At 43.7% G+C, this 26,499-nt stretch overlaps 3 protein-coding genes and 1 long non-coding RNA gene across 5 annotated transcripts; 2 read left to right on the top strand and 2 right to left on the bottom strand.

Moving 5' to 3' along the window:
• Positions 1-26: 26 nt before the first annotated feature.
• On the bottom strand, positions 27-6,457 carry afmid (arylformamidase). 2 transcript variants are annotated; one of them, XM_088599813.1, is made up of 11 exons: positions 6,368-6,457; positions 5,489-5,579; positions 4,926-5,030; positions 4,603-4,651; positions 3,607-3,692; positions 3,200-3,272; positions 2,843-2,940; positions 2,279-2,357; positions 1,482-1,617; positions 1,282-1,386; positions 27-602 (listed from the first exon to the last, which is right to left on the bottom strand). In XM_088599813.1, exons 1-11 carry the CDS (start codon positions 6,395-6,397, stop codon positions 549-551), a joined length of 906 nt encoding a protein of 301 aa, XP_088455939.1. In that variant the 5' UTR covers positions 6,398-6,457; the 3' UTR covers positions 27-548. The 2 variants fall into 2 exon arrangements, with proteins under 2 accessions (XP_088455939.1, XP_088455938.1); XM_088599812.1 differs by lacking the exons at positions 4,926-5,030; positions 6,368-6,457 and having other exon boundaries at positions 5,489-5,661.
• LOC148652726 (uncharacterized) lies at positions 1,353-3,545 on the top strand. The gene is made up of 2 exons (XR_015925408.1): positions 1,353-1,463; positions 2,742-3,545. It is a non-coding gene; the product is annotated as an uncharacterized LOC148652726 (long non-coding RNA).
• A 3,230-nt stretch (positions 6,458-9,687) lies between the features above and the next one.
• Positions 9,688-14,894, top strand: tk1 (thymidine kinase 1, soluble). Its single transcript, XM_088599814.1, has 7 exons — positions 9,688-10,056; positions 10,432-10,463; positions 10,837-10,950; positions 11,351-11,444; positions 11,977-12,066; positions 12,653-12,772; positions 13,420-14,894. Exons 1-7 carry the CDS (start codon positions 9,991-9,993, stop codon positions 13,606-13,608), a joined length of 705 nt encoding a protein of 234 aa, XP_088455940.1. The 5' UTR covers positions 9,688-9,990; the 3' UTR covers positions 13,609-14,894.
• A 1,274-nt stretch (positions 14,895-16,168) lies between these two features.
• LOC148652723 (synaptogyrin-2-like) lies at positions 16,169-25,092 on the bottom strand. Its single transcript, XM_088599815.1, has 4 exons — positions 24,837-25,092; positions 20,732-20,969; positions 20,155-20,291; positions 16,169-19,245 (listed from the first exon to the last, which is right to left on the bottom strand). The coding sequence occupies exons 1-4, from the start codon at positions 24,933-24,935 to the stop codon at positions 19,048-19,050; spliced, it is 672 nt and encodes a 223-aa protein (XP_088455941.1). The 5' UTR covers positions 24,936-25,092; the 3' UTR covers positions 16,169-19,047.
• Positions 25,093-26,499: the final 1,407 nt, after the last annotated feature.

Raw genomic sequence — 26,499 nt, 5'->3', positions numbered from 1 at the left:
ACCTATAGGAAAGAAATGCACCACAATTGCAGTTTAAAATATGGATTTTATCAGAATATTAATGCTCCACTATTTGAACACAGATTATCAGCAGCAAGTCATCTACAGTCATAATATACTTGGCAGTTTGTCAAAAACAGCATCAGAAAACTCTCAGAATTTCACTTTGACTTTGATCTGTTTGTTACAGCTACCATTTCCTTGGGTGAAGTTAAAAACATTGCTGATACTGATGTGAACACTACAGTAAGTGTAATTTCTAAGGACACCATCACATGAATGTGCTAAAGGGCAACGGCCTTGCCCAGCTCCAGAAAGGAACATGTCTCAGACACTCTTTTCCAGTGCAATTCCCCTCCACGCACAGAAGGAGCATGAAAACATTACCAGCTCCTTCTTGTCTCGGCTTCTGTCCTCTTCATCACCAAAGTTTACAATCTACCAGTTAGAACACGAATAATCACTACTGCATTTTCAGACTCGGAGAATAACTGATGGCGTAACGCAGATGTGGACGTCTGAGCAGGATTCCCCAAAGGCAGATCAGGTCAGGGCTCCTGTGTGCGACTCGCCGCGTTTCTTTCTATCGTCTTTAGCAAGAGCTGCAGAACACAGACGAGCATCAATAACGGCAATGGAATGACTGCAGATAAACCCCACTACGCGAGCCGCATACAGTGACCACAAAAATCACATTGTAAAGTCTAAAACATACGTTTATATCAAAATAGCTATGTTAAAAATACTGTAACTGTATTCAGTCATTTTAAAAAACACCCAATGTAAGTTGGGTACATACATATTTCTGTGCATGCCATATGTGACTGGATGACAGAACAAGTACTCAGAATGTATTTTAGAACAGAACTAGTGATTTCAAGATAGTAGATATATCTTACTATGATGTGTCATTGCTACCTCTTCACCTAAACCTATTCTATCAATGGCACATCTATGGAGGAAGAAGCTCCACTACTGTCCCTGGGCAATAGAAAATATTTTTAAAAAATGACAGCTGACACAGGGTGACTTGGATTGGGGATCTCCAGGCTCAGGGTTGGAAACCCCCAAGGCAATCAAACACATGTCTTTCAGGAGTGGGAGAAAACGCTGTGATCACTAGAACACCATGGAAACTCAACACAGAAGGCATCCCCACCCAGAACACTAGACAAGAGACACAAGAGTCCTATCAGTATCACATTGTTCACTTATCATCCTGTTGCACTATTTACATTGTAGTATACAAAACATAAGTTAAAGGACACCCTGTTGCCATACCTGTGTGAGATGATATTCCTCGTTAACTAGCTGTTCTATTATATTGAAGTGATCTGTGTTGGGGACATCATCAAAGCTGACCTTCAGCCCCGAGGATTCCAAAGCCTGTCAGAAAGATGATTTAAACAGTATCCTTGAGAAAGCTCGGAATAACTAACGCTTTTGGAAATCACTGCATTCCTGTAAGTGTTCAGATTTACCTGGAAGAACTCTAAAGACTGCTTCCTGAATTCAGGGGAGTCATGCTGTGCTACTGCCACCACGATCTCACAGCCCGAAGAGAACTGCTTCAGCTGAGGAACCAGCTGCATGGGACTGTTCCTCAGGGCGACGTCTCTAGTGGGAGAACAGCACAGTCTTTCAAACATAACCCAGTCTCAAGGAGAGGACAGAGGTGTTGGAAAACCAAGCTCTTCCAACTTGCAATCCGCTAGCAGCACAAAAATAAATTCGGTTTAGCATCTCGATTTAGTTTACTCTGGATTTCAGAATTCACCCAAAAAGCAGCAGTGTGAAGTGTGCTGTCTCATAGTGGAACCTCAATTTGTGAACTGCAGGAGCGACAGGAAAGAATTTGGCGTCTATTAAAAGGTTACAGCACTGTTAGAAGCAGATGTGATGACAGTCAGTGGCCGTGACCATTCCCCTCCACAGTTTGAAAGTGTTTCACGTCATCAGCAAAATCAAACATTAACAGTGAGTGAAAGGAGTCTCTCAAATTGTTTAAATTAGCTGTGGTGCTTAGAATAAATCTCTAAATGATTTTTAAAAATATTTGGTAGTATTCCTGCAGCATATAAATAAGTAGGCCTTTTACCACAGGAAAAACTGGTTTATCAAATGCAACCTGATGTTGCATTGCTATCATTTTTCAAACAAGGAGTGCAAGCTCTTTGCAGTTGTATGGCAAAAGGTCATAAACATTTTTCCTCTGATCATCAGACCCAGCTTGCAAGCTTTCCACATTTAATTTTCACTCTGTGTGTATCGCACATACTCCGTCATCTTCAGGGGATCGTTCACGTAAGTGGACATGAGAGGCACCAAATCATAAACACCGCTGACCAGAAATGCACCTGCAAGAAAGAAAGCACTGTTTAGTATGAGCTGCAAAGCGCACAAAACAAAAGTCTCATTTACGGGCACTGTCATCATCAGCTACACCCCCATGAACACAGACAATGGCATGCCTCAGAAATCTCAGATCATTTGCTTCTTCCCCACTTAGGTCAATCAGCTGTAAATCAAGAGTCTTTGAAAAAACAGTGATGTGCTTCGTTCTTTTTGTGACATGCAGAGTGGATGAAGAGCTCTATAAACATTATATTTGCGTGTTCCAATTTAATAACATAAAGAAACACTGATGATCACAGCTGCTGGTGAGCCACCAGGTCACAAATGGACGCTTGTTGCACAAGTTCACCGCTTTGTGCTCTTTACGAAGGTATTTTTTTCCGCAGGTGAGAAGTTGAGACACAGGCACCTTAAGATCTGTTTAGACCTGCCAAACCTCCAAAGGCCGCAATTGTCAGCAGTCACAGGCTCTGGTTAGCTGACGTACCTTTGATGTTGGGCATGGTGCTATACTGGGACCAGTCAGTACAGAGGACCATAGCAGCCAGGTGTGCTCCTGCAGAGTGGCCACACAGGTATACTCCACTGTGGGGAGACAAGTGCTTGTGACTGCTGACTGGAAAAACTAGATATGGTATTTCCATGGTTTCCCCATGGTCTTATCCTTCTCATAATGTGTCCTTTACCATGGTTTTACAATGGCATAGTAAACTGTGATATTAAAGCCTGGGTTCTTGTTTGGGATGTCCAATTGTTTGGATCACAGGTAATTATTTGTCAGGATCAATTCCATCCTTACAGACTGCCAGACTGGACAGTGTTACTTTGCAAATATTTATTCTACCTGATGTGAGAGTACTGCTGGACAACAGATGCCACACTACGCCGCACCTGTGACACCATCAGATCCATGTCACCTGAGAAATGAGACACCTACAGATCACACATGAGCTGCAGGCAAAATGAGTCAGAAAACCAATATAATAATCAACCAACAAGGTCTGTGTCTGAAATATCATTTTTAACTGACTTGAGCATTTATTTCCCTTTCAGGAAATTAGGCTTAGGGGATTGTCGTAGCTCAGCTCAGTCAGTTTTGCTCAGAGGATGTTTTAATGATGCTGTTTATTAACAAACTGAAATAAAGAAATGCCTGCAATCAAAATAAATTCACATTTTCAAAGATTTCATATCCTGAAAGTACTGATGTGTTTTATTATGAATAAGTTATCAAAAGAAAAACTGCTTCACCTTTGGGTGCAGTGTCATAACCAACTGCCACTACTGCGATACCTTTAGGCACCAGAGGAACAGCCAAAAATCCAGACTCCTCCTTGCTGACAAAATGAAAATTCAAGATGAAATAAAAATATATACAGTAATAAACATACGAATGGTTACATACTTGAGGCCATGTGGCACATCTAGTTCTGTTTGTCTTTTTTCAATAGTTAATTGATTCAAATGATCTCATTTTGTGGTTGTGAGAAAGACGTCAGGGTATCGGGTTCAACAACATGGCTGGGCAGCTTGTTCCATACTCCCACAACCCTTTGTGTGAAGAAGTGCCCCTGGTTCTCAGTTTTAAAAACACTTCCCCATGGATTCTACCTATGTCTGTAGATCGTGGTTTGCTGTTCAGTTCTAGCATAATAGTCGCACAATGTTATCATGCATTCAAAAAGAGTTTTGGTTGGCAAGTGCAAACCATGTCAGTTCACAGAAACAGAATGACTGCTTTTGTAATCATTAGTTGTGGCATAACAGTGATTTTAAAATGATCAAGTCATGCCCTTTTCCCCATAGGGCAGGGGATAATTTTGAACATTTCCATCAGTAACTAGAAGACCTAATGTAAAAGGGTAAAGTCCAAACCAGAACCACAGCCAGAGCTTATCCTGGTCTCTGTGGGGTTTAGCAGACTACAGAGCATGTGACTCCTGCCACCCTCCACAGACGGGACCTCAGTCCATTGCAGGGGTGACCCCTCCCTGCTGGTCGCACTTATACAGCTGGGTGGACTGCTGCAAATGGGATTAAATACCTCACTTTAGGCACAACAGCAGGGACTTGAACCCACAACCGGTCAGTTATGAGTCCAAAGGCTAACACACTATGCCATGCTGACCCCAGGATACATAAGAGTTTGTGCATAAGAAGAAAAATATTAAGGTGATTGAATCTAACAGATTTTGCACATCCTATGTAACATCTCTTGTTATTACAAGCAGCTCACAAGCAACGTACCTTAAAAATTGCCAGTATCCCCCATGGATGTAAATGACTAAAGGTAAATCTGAAACACAGCAAAGGAAAAATGGAAAACCATTAATCACAGTTTATCTGTGCAGAAGCAGATCCTTGCATCGATCTATAGCACAATACTCTGTTCTTTGCTTCTTTCACCCCATTGACACACTCCTGTACACTCCTCACACTGCTGCAAACTGTCACCACCTGTAAAAGGTCTGAGACGCTATACAGAGACCTGGGAAACTGTGGCAAGCAGTGGTAAAGTCATACTAGCAGAAATGCACATAAGAGGTAAGTGTTGGGAGTCCAGCTCATACCTAGTGAGGGACTGGGAGGCACGTAGATGTCAAGTTTCTCCCTCTCTCCTTCTCCATAAGGCACATTGAGAAAGGTCTGTGCCACAGCGCGTGCTCTGTCAGTGCCTTCAAGAGGAAAAGACAGCATCCCTGCATGTTACAGAACAATGCAGTCAACCACCGAACTATGACTAAGAATAATTAAACAAGTGTTCTTTTTTGATCAAGACATTGTTTTCATGCAAGTCTTCTCTGGTAGAACAGGGCTCAAGTCTGGTCCTTACTTGCAGTGAAAAGAATGCTGTACCTGACCCAAGTGGCATTTGCGAATATTATAGCACCACAGTGCGTTCCTGTCTGACCCTCCCTACAATGAACTACCCTCTTAACCCCCTGATAAAGTGGTTTCCTTAGAATACTGTAGTCTGTTAGAATGCTAACCTTTCAGCAACTTGCTGAATATACAAAAGCCTTACTGAATATCCACCAGTCTTCTGCAATTCACATAGTCACCATCAGGATTTACTGAGCTCTTTTAAGCTCGGTGAGAAGCAATTTAATGATTAACAGTAACAACAACAAACCTTCTCTGAGAGAGGCTGCATGGGCCTGTACCACTACATCAGCTGCCATCCTGTGAGACCACTGGCTGGGGGAGTACTGCTTCTCCAGCTCCTGGAACAGCACAGCCCTTTCAGACCGTGACAGCCCTGTTCGCAGCACACACACACATGCGCAAGCAAACACACGCGCGCACACACACACGAGCAGAGACAGGCCAGCCAGCCAGGCCACAGCGCCACAGAGCGACAGTCTTCCCGAGCTGACAGCCCTCACAATACTTCTTTTTACTCGCATACGACGCAGGCAGATTTTGAGTCTGAAGTTCCTCTTTTAAGAGGAGACACTGAACCGAATGTTCCCCTTTCATTTTCACAAGCTTCTGGTCTGTTTAATCTGGAAATATGTGGACAGCAAAAAAAGATGACACACCGATAAGTGCCCGAGAAAACCCTAACCACTCAGTAACAGAGCAGCTGCAAAAGTAAAATGCAGCTAAATGTAAAATATAAAATGTTCACGTCAGGGTATTACAGTGTATTAATGGAGGCCCATTCTCCTTAACCAAGCTGTATTAAGTACTACTGAGTTCACAATACTTGTATAATAACTACAATATTTTTTCCCAAATTTGGTGACTAACAAAACAGCATAATTTAGATAAACAGCATAAGGGAATCAGTGCCTTTTAATAAAATGCTCTCGCCTGCACAAATATTGAAAGCCAGCCTGTTCTGTCTGTACATTTCAGGGCTTTATACTTCAGTGGGAGAGTCTACTCATACTTATACAGTCATACTGGCTTGACTTATGCATTTCTGTACAGCTATTTACAAACATCTATAACAGTTAACTACGGTGACCACCAGAACTAACAGACAAACAAAATCACACACACTCACCTCTTTCTTCATTTCCTTCCAGTGGGCCATTTTACTTGTGAGCTTCTGAGAGTCCACGGGCCTTTGAAAACCACTGACCAAACCATTAGGCTGTGGGCAACCAATGAGAGAGCAGCATTTCAGTGATGTCACCGTTTGGATTCTAAAGAGGATCCCTGTATCAATACAGACTTTGCCCTCCCCATTCCTGCTACCCCCCAGATTTTAAAAGGAGATTTGTTTTGCCAAATTTAAGAGCAAGTTTAGATGAGTAAACAAGGCACATTCAAAGGCTCGGTATGAAAACATAAATGTTATCAAAGCACATGACAAAAGGATAAAAGTACAACACTGCAAATACTGTGCACAGACATCTGTATTATATTCTTGTTATATTTTTCATGTTTTTGCATTGCAAATTCTGTGTACCGACATCTGTATTATATATACTGGTAATACTGGTTTTCAGGAAATGCAAAAGTTATTTGAGCTATTTTAAAAAGAAAACAAAATGCTGAACACACTGTACTAGCAGTAGTACCCCCATTTTATGTTTAGCTCCTTTCATTACATAGTGTTTTCATTTACATGCTTATAATGTGAATTAAACTCGAACCCCTCAGTCCAACTGGCTGGTTCCCTGTTGAGTGACGCCGGAGGCCCGGGTTCGAGTCCCCAGCGGCGGGGGGCCGACCTGAGGCGGTCGTTGTGAGGGCGCATACCCATGTGAACCCGAGAGCGCTACAGTATTTAACAATCCTTGCATGAACCTCCAGCTGACCAGAGACGCCATCGCCTGGGCCGAGGACCGGAACGTGCCCATGATGGTGGTCAGCCTGGATCAGGAGAAAGCCTTCGACAGAGTGAACCACAGCTATCTGTTCAGGGTTCAGGGTGCTGGAACGCTTCGGTTTCGGAGAGAGTTTCAGCCGCTGGATTCAGATTCTGTACTCTGACGTGGGCAGCAGAGTGAACGTGAACGGAAACCTGGGGGATTTCATTCCCCAGGAATCCGGAGTACGACAGGGCTGCCCCCTTTCACCCCTTCTCTATGTTCTCTTCACAGAGCCCCTAGCAGAGGCGGTGAGACGGGACCCCGTCATCGACGGCCTGGAGATACCGGGAGGCGCGGGGGAAACCCTGAAGATCTCCCAGTACGCCGACGACACGACGCTGTTCCTGAGGTCGGACAGGGGGTTGAGGAGGGCCCTGCAGGTCATGGAGCAATACTCCAGAGCCTCGGGGTCGAAGCTCAACCGCCGAAAGAGCAAACTGAAGTTCTTCGGGCCCTGGAAGCACAGGACGACGGCGCCGGAGGGTCTCGAGCTCTGCACGGAGCCCCTCAGAATACTGGGGGTTTCCTTCCAGAGCCAGGACAACGAGACCAACAACTGGACTGAGAGGATCGCCAAGGTGAACGCGAAGCTGGGTCTGTGGAAAACGCGGTCGCTGTCCTACACAGGGAAAGTGATGGTGTTGAAAGCAGACGTCCTGCCGGCTCTGGTTTACCTGGCGGTGGTGTACCCGCTGCCGGCCAGACTCAGACGAGCGCTGCAAGGGATGATCTTCGGCTTCGTCTGGGGCGGCAGGTACGAGTATATCACGAGAAACCGGATGTGTCAGCCGGTCGAGGAAGGGGGTCGAGATGTCCCACATTTCCCCCTGAAACTCGACTGCATTTTTTACTGCAACCTCTGGGCGCTGCGGGAGCCCATCGGCCACAAGTACCAGTACTTTGTCAGGCTGTGGCTCTCCATCCCGATGAGGCACTTGGTCCAGTGGTCAAACACTGGGCCCAAGGCAGAGAGGCGACCAAAGTTCTACACCCACGCTGTCAAGTGGAGCAGGAGGTACGAGGCCACGAGACAGCCAGAGCTCTGCACCAACCACAGAGCTCTGTACAAAGAGGTGAGGGGGCATCTGGTCGCCGACGAAAGGCTGCGAGTTCCCAGACAAGTCTGGGAAAGGACGCAGCCTAAAGAACTGGACAACGAACTGAAGGACCTCAACTGGATGGCCGTACACAAGAGACTGGCTACCAGAGAGGTCCTCTACAGACACTCGCTTACCAGGAACCCGCATTGCCCCCGGGACACGTGTTTCGTCGAGGAGACTCAGGAGCACGTGTTCTGGAGCTGCCCCTTCGCCAAGGCGGTGTGGGGCAGAATGGACAACACCATGCAACTCCTGGGGACGGGTGCGGTGCTCAGTTACCAGTACGTTCTGCTGGGGCTGGCACCTACCGGACTGGACAGGGGGACGCAGTTCCTGATGTGGCTGCTGCTGTCCCTCACAAAGAAAGGCCTGTGGGACGCGAGGAACAATCTCATCCGGCACAACATCGAGTGGGGAGCAAGGGAGCTGGAGGAGAGGATCCTGGCGGACCTCAGGAGGAGGATGAAGCGCGATGTTGCTAAATGGGGTTTCCCCACGGCAAAGGAGCGCTGGAAAGGCCTATGGACCCTGTACAGGGATTAATGGGTTACAGCAAGTGGTAGGGTTTGGAGGGACACTCATAATAGCGCAAATCCGCCCACCCTTGCATGGATTGATAACGGACAATCACCGCCGTTGTTTGAATTTGTGGAGTGTTACTGTATGAGATGTTTTCTTTTTGAGATGTGTTTTTTTTTCAGAATAAAGTATATTTTATAAGAAAAAAATTTAACAATCCTTGCATTTCACCCCTCTGAAATGAAATTGATTTCTTCTATGCAAATTCCTTCAAGGGCATTAAAAAATGAGTCTACTCCTTACTGTCAAGGATCATTTCCGTGGTTTGAAGTAGTTCAAGTAGGTAGCTGCTTCAGCATGCGTAGGCTGCAAAGGAACAGGTAACGGGTTTATTCCAAGCTGAAAAGAAAGGAAACACGACGTTTCGGCTGTGGAGCCTTCTTCAGGCTGAAGAAGGCTCCACAGCCGAAACTTCGTGTTTCCTTTATTTTCTTTTCAGCATAGAATAAACCTGTTACCTGTTCATTTCCATCGTTTGTTACCTGAAAAATGCATTTCCAAAGGTTTGGTCTCTTAACCCGCATACAGTAGGTAGATGTCAAACTGCGGTCACTCTTTGTCAATGCAATAATTTGTTTTCTGGAAAACGTGCGGTTTAGCCCAGGTTACCCTGCAGCAAATGTTCCAAAAGCACGTACAAATTAAGCACATACATTTTAAAGTCCTTAGTTAACAAACGGCGTATTACCTAATAATAACAGTCTTCACACTCGCACAAGACCGGTACGCCCCCATATGAGCTACCTGAGCAGCAAGCAGATTTTGGGCGACCACAGTACAAAGGTTTATTTTTTATTTTTTTAAATGAGAGGGGGGGTCAAAACCAGAAACCTTATCCCGCCAGAATACGAAGCTGTACGTTTTCCGACCTGCCCAACAGGGAAGAGAGAAGTCAGGCCTGTCTCCCTGATTGGCCTCGAAGAGCCTCAGTCATCATGTCGGGGGCGGTGTGGTCAGGCGTCCGTCTCCCTATTTAAAAATCAGGCGGGAGAACAGTCCGCTTTGTACTAAACCGGGTGCATTTCTTGGAGGCCGGAGTGGCTGTGTTTTAGCTTATTTTATATTGCACTATAATTATCTTTTTTTTATTTTCGTTGTACTGTATCTTTCTTTCTTTTCGTCGTACAACAATGGAGTGCTTGAACCTTCCCGGAGTTTTGCCCAATTCTCCCAGGAGAATGAGGGGACAAATCCAGGTAAAACACAATCAAGCATTCGGTTTTAAGTCTTTTTTTTTTCCTTCCCTGGCACTATAAGGAAATCCTTCTCTAAGCCGTAAAATAACCCGTGCGTGTCCTATGAAACGTAATGGGACCGAGCAATTGATTCTAGTTAAACCATCTGTGATATATTTCTTCGTTATGTAAATTAGTTTTGTGAATTTTGTACATTCCTTTTAAAAATGTGTCTGTATATATATAGAGAGAGAGATCTGTTGCCAAGTGTTTTTGCATTTATTTTGTACTTTTGTTGTAGACTGATTTAACGTATTTAAAACGCTGCTTTGGTGATCACTAAACTGCCAGTTTACCGTTCCTAACCTTTGTTTCTTTTGTTGGATTGATTTGTAGGTTATTTTCGGGCCTATGTTTTCAGGAAAAAGGTAATCTTTGTAGTTTTAATAGAAAACTACAATACCCTTTCTTTGTTTCATTTTGTTCTATTGGCGCCAAAATTGCTAGTAGTAAAAACAAATCGTAATGTTTTTTTGCAAAGTTTTATGTATTTTACATAAAATACATAAGTATTTTTATGTATGTGTTTTATGATTTGTAGGCAGTATTTTGTTAGTCACTCGTATTCCTTTTAACCATAATTATTGAAACTGTTCAATGTCAGACATGTTAAGTAATAAATCGCAGCAATGGTGGAACAGTTCTTCCGGTAGGCGTTATAATTACCTAAGTGTACTGTATACTTCATTTGTACTAGATTATTGTTTTAAACTTAATTTAATGTCGTCATTTCGTTACCAGCACCGAGTTGATGAGGAGAGTCCGCCGTTTCCAGATTGCCCAGTACAAATGTCTGCTGGTCAAATACTCAAAAGACAACCGCTACTCCGACTCCGGGGTTGCAACACATGATAGGTAAAAATAAAAGCTTGAATTTCCAGTGTCTTTGAAATGTCTCCATAATTTTACCACTTTACCATCACAGACTGGCGGTGGTACAATTTTTTAGCTTTCTGAGACCTGACGGTATGAGTTGGGCAGGGCTAGGCTAAATAAAACGGCTAGTATTAACATTGCCTTGCCTTTTATATGGAAACATCTCCCCGTCGGCTGGTACGTGTACCTGAGTGTTATAAGATACATTTCTACAGCATCCTTGAAGCTTAAGAGGCATTAAGCCTGAAATCCAGGCAGGCAGACTGAATACCTGTAGTGCAGTTGGGGGGGGCGGCTGCTGGTGTCTCCGAGCTGGGAAATGCGTTGCTATGGAAACGGGGAACCCATCCTTTTTAAAACCTGCCTTCTCCCTCTGCAGAAGGACGATGGAGGCTGTGCCGGCCAGTCAGCTCAGAGACATCTACCAGCTGGCTCTGGACTGCGCTGTCATTGGCATCGACGAGGGCCAGTTTGTAAGTGCGCATGGTCTTGTGGGCTCTGTCTTCATCTGAGGCCTCTGAACTCTGGGGAAAACTCCCCACCCCCTCCCTGTTTTTTTTTTCCTGGGAGAGAGTTTGGTGCACCAAATAAAGATGAGCACTTTCGGCATCTTTGTACTAGGAAGTTAGGTTTTCCCAGTCTGTTAGCAGTGCCAGGAGGAACTGGGCACGGCTGAGATTTGATTTCTGGAAGCTGGAGTGATCTGGTCAGGAGTGTGTGTGTGCGTGGTGCTGTGCTGTGCTGTGCTGCCCCTAAAATGTGTGATTTAAAAAGGATTTTACTTAGATTGGGTTTTTGGCAGGCAGCTCACTCTTGACCAGGAAGGCTTCTAACTGACCTGTTGTAGGGATGAGAGAATCTTGGTGCTCGCACTGAGTGTATTTGAACCAGGCTGGAGTCTGTTTTACTGGGTGCGAGACATTTTGTGCATGGTGGGGGCTGTGCTATTTTCTCTGATTTTAATTCCGGGCTGGGGTATCCTGGGTTTTTTTTTCCCCCTCCCAGTTTCCAGACACGGTGGAGTTCTGTGAGGAACTGGCCAACATGGGCAAGACCATCATTGTAGCAGCCCTGGACGGCACTTTCCAGAGAAAGGTATTTCCAGCCTGCAGCAGAATTTGATTAAAATTCATTCCAGGACAAATGTCCGTGTTCAAGGCTTTTAATGTACAACTAAGTAAGCTGTTGTGTAACTCGGTTTAAGTAGGAGCCGTTGATAGGCTGATATCCTATCCTGGGTGTATCTTATCTTGTGCCTGGGTTAGACTGGATCATTTGCTCACTGGTGACCTTCTATGGGAAGAAGTAACTGCGGACAATGAACGGATTCATTATGCAGGACCACTGTTTGCACTTTTATTAGATATTTTCTACCATGTCAAGAAATTTACCGTCTTTCAAAGATCTCATTAATCAGGATGATAGCGACTCCTTGATCCGGAGTACTACAGGGTGATTTATTCACATACTGCTGTCTGGATATCCAGACCTAGCTGAGTTGAATGTCAAAGACAGACATTCCTAAATTCTGCTTGGATTTTAGTAGGAATTTACTGAAATGGGAAGGTCTCTTTGCAACAACAGAGATTGTAAATGAAACGGCTGATAAGGGAAGAGCAACTGACTGTTCCTTATAGTGTAATACTGCTCCTGATGTGGCGTCTCAACGCTGTGGCTACAGGCGTTCGGCAACATCTTGAACCTGGTGCCCCTGGCTGAGAGCGTCGTGAAGCTGAACGCTGTGTGCATGGAGTGCTTCAGAGAGGCCGCCTACACCAAGAGGCTTGGGGCTGAGAAAGAGGTGAGGGCACCTTCAGAACCTCAAGGCTGTACTTGCACATGGCACGCACAGGACATGCTTGTTGAATCTTTTGTTTAATATATACCCCCACTCAATTTGGGATTGCTAATCGTTTTAAACGGTTGGCCCTCTGGCACCAGCTCCCGAGCCTGCTTCGTCGAGAAGGAGACCTATCTTTCCGTGTGCCTTCATGTAGGTGTGATTTGCTGCCTTATAACGGGACTTAGTGCTGCTTTGACAAGCAGTGCGTCTCTCTCCGACATCACTGAAAGCATACAGGTGCCCAAGGGGTTGTCGGAATAGTCAGACGCCAGGTGGTGTTCAGTCAGTTGTACCGTGATATCTAGGCCTCGGGTGTCTTCATGATATTATAGAGATCATGTCCCTGAAGGCAGCGTCGGCTCCCACACTCGCATACTCTTCTTTTTGGTCTCCCACCTACTATACACCTGCTTGAGTCTTCCAAGATTTGCATGGTAAGAAAGTGGAAGACGCAGCCGTTGCACATTCAGTTGATTACCAGGTTAATTGTACGTAACTGAATTCTGGTTTGCCTTTGCGTCCTTTAGGGTAGTAGAGTTTTGGCTGCAGTCGTCCTACGCGTTCCCTCATCTGTCTTAACTTTCTGTTCTTTCTGCCGTGGGCAGGTGGAGGTGATCGGTGGGGCAGATAAATACCACGCCGTGTGCAGAGCCTGCTACGGAGGCCTGCGGGCGGAGGGGAAGGAGAACTGTTTGCCGCAGCTGACGAGAGAAGAGACACCCCCTCACGCCCTGCCTGCGAAGCACCTGGACACCAAGGTGCCCCGGAAGCTGTTTGCGACACTGCAGGTCTAGCTGGAGTCCTGCCCGGAGGACATGCTCTGTAAGAGCCACTGAGGAACGGACTGAGAACACTGAAAGTGGCAGTTCTAGTGTAAGACTTTGTGTTACAAGGACATGAAGGTTTCAAAAACCGCAAACTACAACCTGCTGGGTGTTACAGGCATAGCCAGGAAAAGTACTGTGTGCAGAATCGGTGTATAACACTGAGAACAAGGTCTACATTGTAAAGAGAATAGAAACAAAAGCACAAACCCATTCTGTTTTCTGTAATAACCTGGGAGAAGGCTAAACAATTGTTAGGCTTTCTATTTTAAGTAAATTGCTTAATATTCCCTTCTGTAGGAGGCACAGCTGTTTGTTGGGTATTTTCTTTTGCGCATCTGTAAGTGTAGAGAACTACACTTACTGTAGGTCATATATTACACATTGTCATGCATTGTCAAATAATAGAATCCCAATGCAGTGCTAAACAGATTGAGTTTTCTTGTCGTTGAGCTTTAACTTCACCTAGAAACGCAGATCTTAAAGCAACTCATAAAACCTAAAACATAAAACAGACAAGGGTTTTGCGATTATCCTCTGCAAACCATGCTTCATTTGGAGAATGTGATCTTAGAAAGCAAAAAAATCACATTCTGACATTGGCCCTACTACGTCTCAAGGGCTTAATGCATGGGTATGGAGTGTATTAAAATGATTTTGACTGTGTAGTGTATGGTGTGATGTGCTGTGTGGATTTCTTCAAAGCAATATGCATGTTAATATCTTCAAAACAGGCATTTTTCAGTATCTTAGTTTCTAATGATTAGGAAAAATGTGGTTTAGATACTGTATATTTAAGTTGATTCAAGCATTAATGGTGCCTATTGTAAACATCAACCAAATCACTTTTCACCCTGAAGTACATTTCTTTAGAAATACTTATAATTAAAGATTAACCTCTGAACAAAAATGCTTTCAAAAACAAAATGTATATTTTTATCTTAAAAGACAAAACCAAAAGGTTAGGGCTTGGATGTTTAGGTAACCAGAGATTGTGATTCTTTTCATTTTGTACATGTGTGTCTGTGGTGTTCCATGGTGCTGGGTGGAGAATGACTGTAAGATGTACTGTATTTTAACCTCTGCCAGATCTCTAAAAAGGAGACTTATTTACAATGCCAGCTATTGTACCATAAACTCACTGCCAAAGTCTCACTTCAGAGATTTTCCTATTTAAGTTGAGTATTTCAAAGTAAGGTGGTGTTTTTTGTATTAAATGTGCTGAAAAGCATTTTAATTAAACTTTGATTTATGAAGATGTTCTTTAATGGGGAGTGGTATTGTTCATGTGGCTTTAGTCATAATTTAGATTTTCATCCTTTATACTACATTAAGTCTGGTTTGCCATTACTTCAAGTATTATTTCTAGTACGATAGAGAAATCTTTGATCATTGCATTAAAAGATACCTCAATCCCGTGCACCATTTTCAGCTTTTCACTTCCTCATGTTAACAGACAAGTAAAGCACTTAAAAGAGCTACCAGGCAACGAAACGATAACTACAGTTACCATCCGGAACCAACACCTGGGGGCTTTTTTTCTTGGCCTGGTAAAGAAAATATCTAAAATGGAACAAGATGAGGTGTGTACCAGGCCCACCAGGCAAATGTAAACAGTTTGAGATGAAAAGAGAGGGAATTAACACCAGCTGGGTTTTGAAAACTTCAAACCTTGTGTGCTGAGCAGTGATGCTGACTTTCTGCCCAAGTTGTAGGTTGTAATCCCTGTTCTGTGCCCCAACACCAGGTTAAGATCCACTTAGCTGCAATCTGTTCCCAGTGCCTGAGTGAGAACTATTTATGGGTATGTCTAGTGTTTAATTTTTTTCCCCATGTGGTTTAAAAAGCAGAGGGCACTGCTGAGACAGTGATAATGAGTGGAAGGAAGTGTCAAAAGTGGAATGTTGCCACGCTGTGGTGCTGTATTCCAATACAGCATCTTGCTGAGGCCATGCAGTACCTGGTCAAGTACCAAGCGTTATTGAAACAAGAAGAACAGCCTGAGCTGTTGGGCTAAACTGATCAATATTCTTTGTAGAACAGTCAAATCTACCCTAGTGTACTAAGTCCTTGTAACCTGGAGCAATGGGTTTTCAACAAATGAAATAGGAACTCAGAACCTCAGCTTGTCAGTAATTAACTTATTGTTTTGGTCACATTATGTCAAGAATTAGATGTGCTTCTGTAAACCCCCACCAATACAGTTTAAAGCTTCTTCGGACTGAGATTCTCAAGCTTCATCTCTCATGAAGCAGTGAGCGTGTGGCATAAATATACCGAGGAAGAGCATGTACAGAGTATCGTCACTCCTGTGGTCTGCTTGCAACAAAACCTATTTAATGTTTTAATACAGCAGTCTCCTTGAAAGACCTTTCACATTATCTTCTAGCTTTTTTAACATTTGTAATAAATGTACTGATAACGGTACATTTACTCCATGCTAGACTTTGTACCTTGGCAAAATTCTTATTTCTTGCCTCAACACTGGAAACCCAAATTGATTATGAATATGCAAACTAAAGGCAAACTGTTCTGAAGGAATAAAGTCCTTTTAATCACAGAGCAAAAAAAACAGCTAAAACTGGGAGTATTCAACAGTTTTGGTATGCATTTATAATGGCTAAAAAGCAAACTGGCTATAACACATTTTTGCTGTTCGGTGAGCAAGATGGCACAGAGGAACAAGGTCTTACATAAAAAAAAGATTTGATTAAATATACCACACTGTAAATGAGGAAATTCAAACTACTGTTTGTTCAACCTGTTCTGTAGCATGCTGCAGAAACTGCATAAGCCCTGTCAGCTCTTGTAACAATTTCATAAAACAGAAAGCCTCATATATATAAAAAAAACTGCTTAAGGAGTTCTTTGCATATATATACACACAACAAACGGTATCAAAATCAGAACCACGTCAATGTTAAAGGTATTTTACATTGGAAGCCAACTGCTATTATCGTTTAACAATATTTAAAAATAAAATACATTATATATGAACAAAGATAATAACCAAAAAAATCAATAAGGCACATTTTATCCAGTGCATGAAGATAATATTCAGTGGCATTTAAAAAAAAAAAGACACTGGTGGTGAATAAGGCACAGCTGGGTCTGTGAACTTTGTGGCCTCAAATGTCCAAAATCCATCTGTAAAATTCTGATTTCAAGAGGGATAAAGAGTAACTCTGACTCCAGTGTAGTGTTGTACTCTTACACTTTGCAGTATCAGTATAAGCCTCATCACCGTAACAGATTTTTACCATTGGGCTCTTGGGAGTAAAATGTTTTACACTCACAGCAAACAAAATGAAATGACCATGATGGTTTGTGCTTTGGCGTGAAGCATGGTAATGTGTTATAATATGCTGCAATCCAGCATGTAGAAGATTCATCTTTGATCACCACATTATTATGCCACCAGTTCTCCATTGTTTCTCAGACCCACAGCACCCAGGCACTTAATGTGTTTAGATCTGGTGTGCATTACAAGCCCCAAATAAGGACTGGCCCCTTGCACTCATTAGAGGACTTTGCATAGCGTAAGCTGGGGTGATTCTGGAATTGCCAAAAGAACCGGCCTACCAGGATCAATAACCTGAAACTTCAATGCAAGATCCATTTCTTTGCTGTATACTGCCAATGTTTAAAATCAGCTGAATCAAGACCACACATATCTAAGCTTCACAAATCCTTCAATAGTGCTTTTAAGAAAGTGCATAACATATTGAAAAAAATGGGTTATTCAGATGTATAGAGATCTATTTATAATGCCGAATGGCCACCTCAAACTGTACCAATCTTTCACTCTAGTACAGTAGCCTTTATAACATGGCAAAGAATAGAGCTCTTTTTCATGATCGTGAAACATCTAGGAACTTTAGGCACAGGAATTTCACAGGTACTTCATGCTTATTTGTTAAGTTTCTAAGGCTGTCATGTTTTCGGAGGCAGATCAGCTAATTTGGCACACAGGTGTAGAGTGATCAGCATACTTTCAGGTGAAATATGGGGGAAACCAAGAGCATTCAACGTAAATGAGGATTGAATCTGTAAAGCTAGAAACAGTAACCAGACATACAGTACATGAATCACCTCATTCATGTATTTGGTATACAGTGCCTTTTAACAGTTTCAGACCTTCATACTGTTGTAGGTAATTATAGTTACCTCCTACTCGAGAAGTAAATTTAGGAAGTGTAACCCAACAAGCTGCACCTGCAGTTATATAAGCAGCACCTCCTGGGGAATTCCCGCTGAATCGGTTCAATTTCAAAGGAACATTCATTACGAAGCCAAACCAGAAATATTATCCTGCATTTCAGTAGTACTGTACACAGGAATGATTTTACAAGGGGACCAGAGATTCTGCTGAAAACTCAAGTTGCTGTGGCTCTCCCTCAAGGAGTGGAGTAAAATGCAAAATGATTGCATGTCCCAACACAAGTAAATTGGCACTCATCAAGAGAAACTAAATTAGGCAGGAGGGGGTGGGACTTCAGGACTAAAAAGCCATCCATCCGGGCACCTGTCTGTAGTGCATGCAAGACAACAGCACATCAAGGTTACCGAGTTCATCCTAGGGGAAAAAAAGCCAGACCGCTCACCGGTTTCTATTCCAGCCATGTTGTTCCCAACCACTGCTCTGCGTTCAAGATCTCTCTTCTAGTAAGGTGTGACACTGCTGATAAGCGTGAACTGACAGTTTGTGTCAGTAGTTAAGTACAGATATTAAAACAAATTGGGATTCAATATTAGTCCTCTACAACAGAACCACAGTGTTTCATTGTCAATTTGCAATACAAATAACACTGACAGCTTGAAGTAATGCCGAAGGCCTCTGTATGACATTTGCATATCTGACTCGCTGCCATAAAGACTATGCTTAACCGTACACCTTTTCCTTAGCAGTACACCTAGTAAGAGTGGACACTTAAAATTCAAAATGGATCAGCTTTGTCTATGGCTGTTTTTTTCTGAATTACTTGTTTTCATCTCTCCTGCATCTGGAATCCAATCTGAATCCAAAATTAAGGTTCAGAAGAAAAGTCCCAAAACATTTTCTTCTTGTATTCATTTGATATTTGATATTTGATATTTTGGGGGCATTTAGGCAGTAGTCACAGTGTTATATTATTTTGTATCATAAAGTATTTTAAAATGTAAAGAGTTCTATACACATATCTTCTGGATACGTGTCCACTGTCACCCATTTACAGCCATGTTTTTTATATATATACACATACATACCACGTATAACCAAATTACCCATGAATGACATTTTGAATCGATGCCTTTGCAAAACAAATTTCAAGAGTTGGAGCACTAGGACCAGTCTTTATAGCAGAGCTAGTATCGTCTGCTTTAAAACCTCCTTCTTTCTTTTCATCTTACAGTATGTCACGATGGCCCTCAGTAGACAGGAGGCTGATAAGCCCCCTCTGCCGCTGGCTGGGGGTTGGTGTCGAAAGGGGACTGCTGGTAACTGTCGCTGGCAGTGGGGTAGGGTGGGTACGGAGTAGTGTGGTCGCTGCTTGGGTCTGTGTAGTTTTGACTAAAATCATCCACTCCTTGCCGGAACCTCTTCAGTGCTAAATAGGACAGGAGCCCCTGTTTCGGGTGGAAACAAAAAATGAATTTAAAACATTTTGCATGTATTAAAACAACAATCCTAAAATGCTGAAAAATAATTCTGATAAAGAGAAGAGTTCGGTAGGCTGGGAATGCAAAAGATCCCAAATAACCTCTTTACACTGTGTCCCCGGTGTCTAGAGTAAACCTGGGCTCGTCTGTACCCCACTGTCCCTCTTCCTCTGCTGCTTTTCACCTTATCGAACATGTGCATGCCATGACTTCTTGATTTTCCTTCAGGTGCTCAACTGCTAAATGAAATCCGATGCTGCTGAATCAAACTGTAAGCAATGCGTTCTTTTTGCTCTGAATGTTTTGACATTTAAATTAAACTCCGATTTGAGTTCAGACCCGGGTCACTTGACGAGCTGGCCCTTGGCACAAGCCCGCGTGATCTCGTGCTTCCGATTCCGAGACCGCGATTCCCCAAACAGGTGGCACTCAGCTGGCCAGGACCCGCTGGAGCGGGGGTGGGGTCAGTCATTCAGGGTGCTCTCGACTCTCCTCCCGAACAGCAACCCCTGTGACTTCCCAGGAGCCTGCAGGCTCGTGATGACGTCGCTGTGGAACCCGTAGCACACCGAGTGACCAGTGGCTTCAGCAGGTGCTCTCGCTGGGGCGGCATGCTGGAATGTTCTCATTCTCTCCTGATGAGCGAGAGAGCTGAGGATTCTTTTGTCGATGCCGATTCCAAATCAGGTACAGAATTAATAAAATACTTTAAAAAAAAAACTAATTGTGCGATGAACAGAAACCTGCCCTTTACTTCTCCCTGCTGCATGCAAGCGAGTTGCTGTATCATATTTGTGGGATGTTTTTTTATGCAGTGCCCCATTCTCCCTTCGCCTACAGGGAAGCTGGAAGCCCTGGTAAGAGCAGAGTACGTACCCAGGTGAAGATGGAGAAGAAGCTGAAGGTGATGCTTGCTCGGGCAGCGTCCCCTACCAAGTGCTCTTTCTCCGTGGTTTGAGACCACTGATTGGTCAGGAAGCAGAAACCCACAAACCACAGGAGAGTCCAGACGCCTGAGAGAAGGAAAAACACAGAATGAGACAGGCGCGGAAAGAAAGAGGAGGTTTTCCCCAGCCCTCTACGGAAAGAGTCTCCAATCATGGTCCGTGGAGGGCAGGAGCCCACCCGGGTTTTCACGTCGATGAGTTAAACCGTCTTCTCCTCGCCCCGACAGCAAATTCTCCCAACTTGTCAGGGGGGGCCTCTTTAAAGAGATCAGAACCGAGATCAGGCCACCCCCAGCCCAGCCTGGGTCAATACCTCTCACGCCGCAACCCACACTTGCTCCTCTCTTCCGGTTTCTTCAAATTTACCGCTCGCCACGTCCCACTCAAAGCCACACACCCTGACCCTGCAGTCACGGCCCAGGCCAACCGCCAGCCTTGCCTTTTCCACAGCCCTCGTCGCGCCCCCCGTCACTCACTCCTGCCTTCCGCGCGGCCCGGGCCCCTACCTGAGAAGGCCAGGTCCGCCACGACGATGTACTTCCTGTCGTTGGCGTTGCTGATCTGGGGGAAGTAGGCGTCCAGGATGAAGAAGGCCACGCAGCCCAGGAAGGCCAGCACGCCCACGCCCACTCCGTAGTGGCAGGCGCTGTCATTTCCGTTGAACATGCAGGACGTCTCCTTGTCGTGCGCCGTGTTCACGTAGCCCTCTCCGGTGATGGACGCGAAGACCACGATGGCAAAGACCTGGACGAAGCAGAGAACGGCACTCACTGTTTTTAGATCTTTTTATATCCCGGGGGTGGGAATGATTTGGCACTGACAAGTGCCTTTCAAACCACACCGAGAAGTGAAATGCGCACAGTAACGTGTAAAATGTCCAATTGACATCACAAAATAGACTAAATTTCCAAGCATGCTCGGCGCCATGTTCTGCGATTCAGAACGAGACAACGTAACATCTGGTGAGGTGAAGCAGCTCTTTTACATTGTAGACAAGCAGGCTTGTGCATCCATCTCTTTTAATCCAACAGCAATATTGCTCTCAACTTTGGGATTTTGAAATACTACTTATTTGTTAACGCTGCACGCAAATCACGTTGGAACATTTCTGCGGTGAAACGTCTGCTGCCCAACCTGAACTTATTCGCTCGTACATCACGTTAGTCATTACAGTGACTAGTGAGCAGGAAGGGCTGCATCACATTACGACTCTCGATCGCTCTCCCTCTCGCCTGTGGCGAGACCGGCGGTTTGGCACAACATGGCGACCACAGGGTACTTTCCGAATCGAGTGCAGAATTGAGAACTTTGGGAATTTTTAAAATCTTGCATTACCGTCAATTGATTTATCTTGTTACCGAGATTTAATAACCGGCCTGAGAAATCGGAACTGCAGCTCCCCTTTAAAGCAGCCATTGAAGCCAACAGTATCAGCAGGGCATCCTGCTGATAGCACTCTTACAATGCAACATTAGTAAAATACTGTGGGGTGCTTTCTGTGCAGCACAATGCTGGAGTGCCACAGACTGCTATAAACTTACCAGACAGGTCAGGTTACCACTTCATGACCACGGCACTCAGATTTTGGACATTAAAATCACAACATACGTTAAAAAGTTACAGGCCAGTACATAACAGCTAAATTCTGAACGGATTTCTCTTGGTCCTTTACCGAGTTAAATACGAGAAATTCTAAGGTGTAGATAAAACAGCTCATGTTTTATCTGAACAACCCTGCCTTTACTGGAAAGCACCTAGCTGTTTAATCCTTCAAATCACACTGATGTACCGCCTGAACAGGAGTGTTAACGACAGTAAGGTTTCCATTTATTAACAATACTTGATTAGGTATGAAGAATTTTTCCCCTGCTTGATCTTTTCTGGTGCGACTCGTGTGGCAAGACATATGAACTTCAGACCACGGCCGCAATAAAACCCAAGCGTGACCTAAGCTTTTCCACTTCCGTGGCGCCTCAAGGGGATTTGAGCAGCACCAAATGTCACGATCAGGTGTCAACCACAGCACCCCAGGGCCCGAGACACGACGCATCACATGGGCACCTTGCTGCCACTACCACCCACCCCCCGAGTGAACAAACAGCACCAGGGGGATTTTCTGACAATTCCGCTGTTTGCCCTATTCTAGGGCAGATTTTTTAAAAAAAATGCATGCCTAACGGAACCATGAATCACATGCACTGAGTGAAAAAACTATGCGGCCCAACATCATGCATCATGTGCAAGTCACCAATCCTGGCAGCGCGGTGACCCACGTATCGCATTTCCCCAGCTCTCTGCTCTTGTTTCTGTTTTCACAGGCCTGAGAGAGCACGGGCAGAGGGGCACATACTGTTCCACCAGGAATCACTTGTCCCTTCTTCCACTGGGACTGCGACCAGGCCAGGCTGGAGTCTGCTGTGCTCGTAGAATGGCCCCTTCTGTGTATTAAACGTTATTTTGTCAATGTCAACCCGGTATTCTCAGACCCGAGTTCAATTGTAAATTAGGAGGGTGGACACTTGGTAAGAACACCCAGCAGCTGAAAATCGACAGCCACGTTTTTCCTCTTTCTCGCTCTTTGAGAGCGGAACGGCCGATTTTGAGTCTGGGCTGTTGTCTTAGTCTCGGCTTCGCAGCCTTACACAACCCGGGAGCTTAAGCGATAACGAGACCGTTGCAGAACGAGGGATTAGTCAAGAACCTTACTGACAAAAACAGCCCTCTGTCCTCACCTTACGAAAAGACGCCGCATGTGGTCAAATGAGTCGCCTTGCACGGGGGCTGAAAATGGGCAGTATGTTGAAAAGACGCTGAAAGTGTTTCAGCACATGTATTTCTGTGATAAAGTCCTCTGCCTCCCGTGTACACCTTTGAAAATGTATTATTTTAAATGATGACTATACAGTACAGTATATATTTCACTAACATGGGTGGTAATTGTTGATTACGGAAGAGTGTTTTCTGTCCCACAGGAAACTGATTAGTACCAATTTAAATACCATCTTTACCTGCCCAGGTGCTGTTAACAGGGCTACATCAAAAATATCTTATGACAAAAAAAAGCTGATGAATTCAAGATCTCTTTCCAAATAATGGACTTTGTGGGGGGGGGGATGTCCTCCTCAGTTTTGAGAAGTTTCTCAAAATATTATTTTTCAGTTTTGCTTCTGCAGGGGAAGTTTATGGGAAATAAACTGGACCATGATTTCAGATAAAACCCCCTTGTTCGACAGGCTAGTATGCTTTAGAATTCAAGGGTATTTCCAACATTTCTTTCAACAAAAAAAAATCTAATCATTTCCTTTACGTTGGTAGCAATAAGCAGCAAGTCCTCTGCCGAGCCTTGTGACACACACACATTCATCTGGCCAAGCGTGTCAAAGCTGAAGGATTGCACAGACGTTAGATCACTAAACCCCCTTCAGAACTTTCCTGGGAAAACTCAGGCAAATCCGTCTCTTCCCGGAGGGATCATGTCCCAACTGTAACTGCACATACTGTAGCGAAGAGACGATTCTTCGCCTAAAGGAAAGCTTTGTACTATAATCGTGAAACGAATACCCTTCGTTATGCCCACCGTTTTGAAATTATCTGGATACAGTCTCATATTTTCAAAGTTACCAGAAAACACCCCTGTTTAACCCCCGAACAATCAACGACACCACGGGGAAAGCAACATGCAATACAAGCTACTGGTTTATAACAAATTAAAACGACACCCTGCAGGGTAACAAATTAATCTACCACAAAGTGCGTCTGCGCAGTGGAATTAAAACAAATATTTGCAAGAAGGGTGTGTTGAGCTACATTTTTAACCTGACGTAGTGTAACTGCCCGTTTTCTACGATACAAACTCGGCAATCTCCAATATTCTCTAATGCAAACAAATATTTGCAGCATAGGTCTTAAACTAAAAGAGGGAATATTTCACAAAGCAAAACTTCAATAAAAGGATTCCGTATTGACTTTTAGTTTTTGCATTTCATGTACTTGCAGTTAGAAGCCGGCGCACTACTGGCGTTGTAACATAAAATAAACACTTAGCTAACTGGTGCTGCGTATGTTTTGAACAGGTGTCTGATTTTTGAAAACAAGACGAACTTGGACACATCAGACGGCTGTGGATCACAGCGAAAATGAATCTGGAGCTCCATTTTCACAGACGTATGGTGCGCCTGGTTTTATACCATACAACAAATGGATGCGAAACTTGAACCAAAGCGAAACGCAGACAACACTAAAACGATCCTCTTTTTTAGAAAAAAAAAATGCCTTACATAATCAGGCGAGGGCGATCGTTTATTTTGATTTCAAAGTATTTAAAGTAAAAGAGAAAGTCAAGGAACAGCTGTTTCACTCTTTCCTGCGACGAGACGCATAATTTAGGACCCGGAAAGTTTAATAAAACGAGCCTGTCGATTTTATTTTTTTTTAAAAACGGGCCCCCCCTGAAAACGGATTTTTTTTTAAATCCTACAACTGCACAACAGGTGGTTCACACGTTAGCTCATAAAACACACCGCCAGGACTTCGCAATACATTAGCTGTTACATTTTCTGAATCGGGACATAAAGAAAATGCATACATTTCTTGTTTTTACCGGACACTCACCCAGCTTAAGAAGCGGATGATAGTTTGCGGCTGTTTCAGGAAAGTCGGGAAGTCAAAGGCACCCCCGGCCTTGGCCGCCCCGTAGGCACCCGTCTCCATTTTTTGTTTCAGCCCAGGTGTCCAGAAGTCACCGTCCTGAAAACTGCAATAAGCGTGCCGACTTCCTTGACAGGCAAAAGTTCTCCGTTTTCACCGTCGTTTCCTGAAACAGAAAGAAAACTCCCATCACGCGTGACAAGACCACGTCAGGACACCGCAATCTCGCAAGCGCCCTTAAATTAAGGAATCGTCTTCAAAGTGCCGCTCCACAAAAAAAAGGGGATTTATAAAAGGCACTTGTAGAGCACCTGCCTTAATTTCCAGACTATATAGCGCAGAATAAGAGATTTTGAAATGGAGTTGATATGTCCTCTTGTTTTGAAATAAATATTTAGAATAAAATTAGCTGTGCGCAAATTGAAAAAAAAACACAATGCTGACACTTATTGGTGTTGTGTGCAATAAACATGGCGAGGCGTTAATTACACATTTTAATTTATTTTGCGGTTTTAAACCCATCGAAATTCTTTTGCGAAACTTTTTTTTTAAATGGAAAACCAAGCCATCGCTTCAGTTGCAAAACAGGCCCCAACTCGAAAGAACTGTTTACACTTTACTTATGAAATGTTTATAGATGATCCCTTACTGGCATAATCTCTTTGATGTGGAACCGGATTCATATTCTGACCTCTCACAGCAACACACGTTAAAGTCAAACAAGTAAATGAACGTGACATTAAAAAGATATATATATATGTAATGCGATTAACCATCCTTATTGTTTTACAAGACGCTATTATATAGAGTGATTTACAATGAATACAAAGTTCAAAAAGTTGGTTTAAAATTTGTTGAATGGACTTATTTCCCTTAGCGCAGAAGTCTGGGTGTAGCTGAAATTTAGCCCGCTGTAATAACGACACATTATGCAAGGCCTGCTAAGGTCGTGCAGAATAAATCTCGTGGACTTTACTGCTGATTATCCAGAAGAGTGCATAAAAACACAATGCTTCAAACGGCTGCAAGAAAGATCTCATTCCGTGAATTAATTATGGGGTCGCCTATTTCCTGTTATTGTAATGGGCTTTAATTACTGTCTCGAGGAACCACGCGGGGAGCTGCTGACCGCAGATGACCAGAAGGGCTCCAGACCTACTTTCGCTGTTGTAAATACTGTAGAATATTGATTTAACACTCAAGACACCATAAGCTAAAATTTCAGCGCTGGGATTTTTGACCTTTTCTTTTAAATGCTTGAAAGTTTTTTTTTTCCTTTTGTATTCTTCTGTTCCCTTGAGGCGCACGGCTCTGAAAGCAGATAAATATTTGAACAAGGCCTGACATGAGAAAGACTAGTTTTACAGCTGCAGTTTTTACATTCAATTACCACAAAACAGTTCCTGTTCAGTATTTTACAACTGTTCATGAGATGTTTTTCTGGTCACAGATAAAAGGCCACATTCATTTAACCTTTTTTTTCCCTAGCATTTATTAACAGTGCTAATAAAGTTTATCCAACAGTGCTGTTGGATTTGTCCTGCCTACCTTCTGTGTAGACAATCATCCAGCTTATCCATTTTCTAACCTCTTCATCTATTTTAGTGTCGCGTTGGAGCAGGAGCCT

Source organism: Lepisosteus platostomus, chromosome 11 (genome assembly GCF_059453375.1).
Source record: "Lepisosteus platostomus isolate fLepPlt1 chromosome 11, fLepPlt1.hap1, whole genome shotgun sequence".
NCBI classification, from domain to species: domain Eukaryota; kingdom Metazoa; phylum Chordata; class Actinopteri; order Semionotiformes; family Lepisosteidae; genus Lepisosteus; species Lepisosteus platostomus.
This window is presented reverse-complemented; position numbering and strand designations above follow the sequence as displayed.

Excerpts from the sequence above, each read along its gene's own strand:
- LOC148652723 (XM_088599815.1), bottom strand. The coding sequence starts at position 24,935 with ATGGAGACGGGTGCCTACGGGGCGGCCAAGGCCGGGGGTGCCTTTGAC. Across the intron at positions 20,292-20,731 it reads GGCGGACCTGGCCTTCTCAG|GCGTCTGGACTCTCCTGTGG; the intron begins GTAGGGGCCCGG and ends TCCTTCTCTCAG. Across the intron at positions 19,246-20,154 it reads TCTTCTCCATCTTCACCTGG|GGGCTCCTGTCCTATTTAGC; the intron begins GTACGTACTCTG and ends CACCCGAAACAG.
- tk1 (XM_088599814.1), top strand. The coding sequence starts at position 9,991 with ATGGAGTGCTTGAACCTTCCCGGAGTTTTGCCCAATTCTCCCAGGAGA. Across the intron at positions 10,057-10,431 it reads GAATGAGGGGACAAATCCAG|GTTATTTTCGGGCCTATGTT; the intron begins GTAAAACACAAT and ends ATTGATTTGTAG. Across the intron at positions 11,445-11,976 it reads GCATCGACGAGGGCCAGTTT|TTTCCAGACACGGTGGAGTT; the intron begins GTAAGTGCGCAT and ends TCCCCCTCCCAG.
- afmid (XM_088599813.1), bottom strand. The coding sequence starts at position 6,397 with ATGGCCCACTGGAAGGAAATGAAGAAAGAG. Across the intron at positions 4,652-4,925 it reads GCCTCCCAGTCCCTCACTAG|ATTTACCTTTAGTCATTTAC; the intron begins GTATGAGCTGGA and ends GCTGTGTTTCAG. Across the intron at positions 3,693-4,602 it reads GGATACTGGCAATTTTTAAG|CAAGGAGGAGTCTGGATTTT; the intron begins GTACGTTGCTTG and ends TCATTTTGTCAG.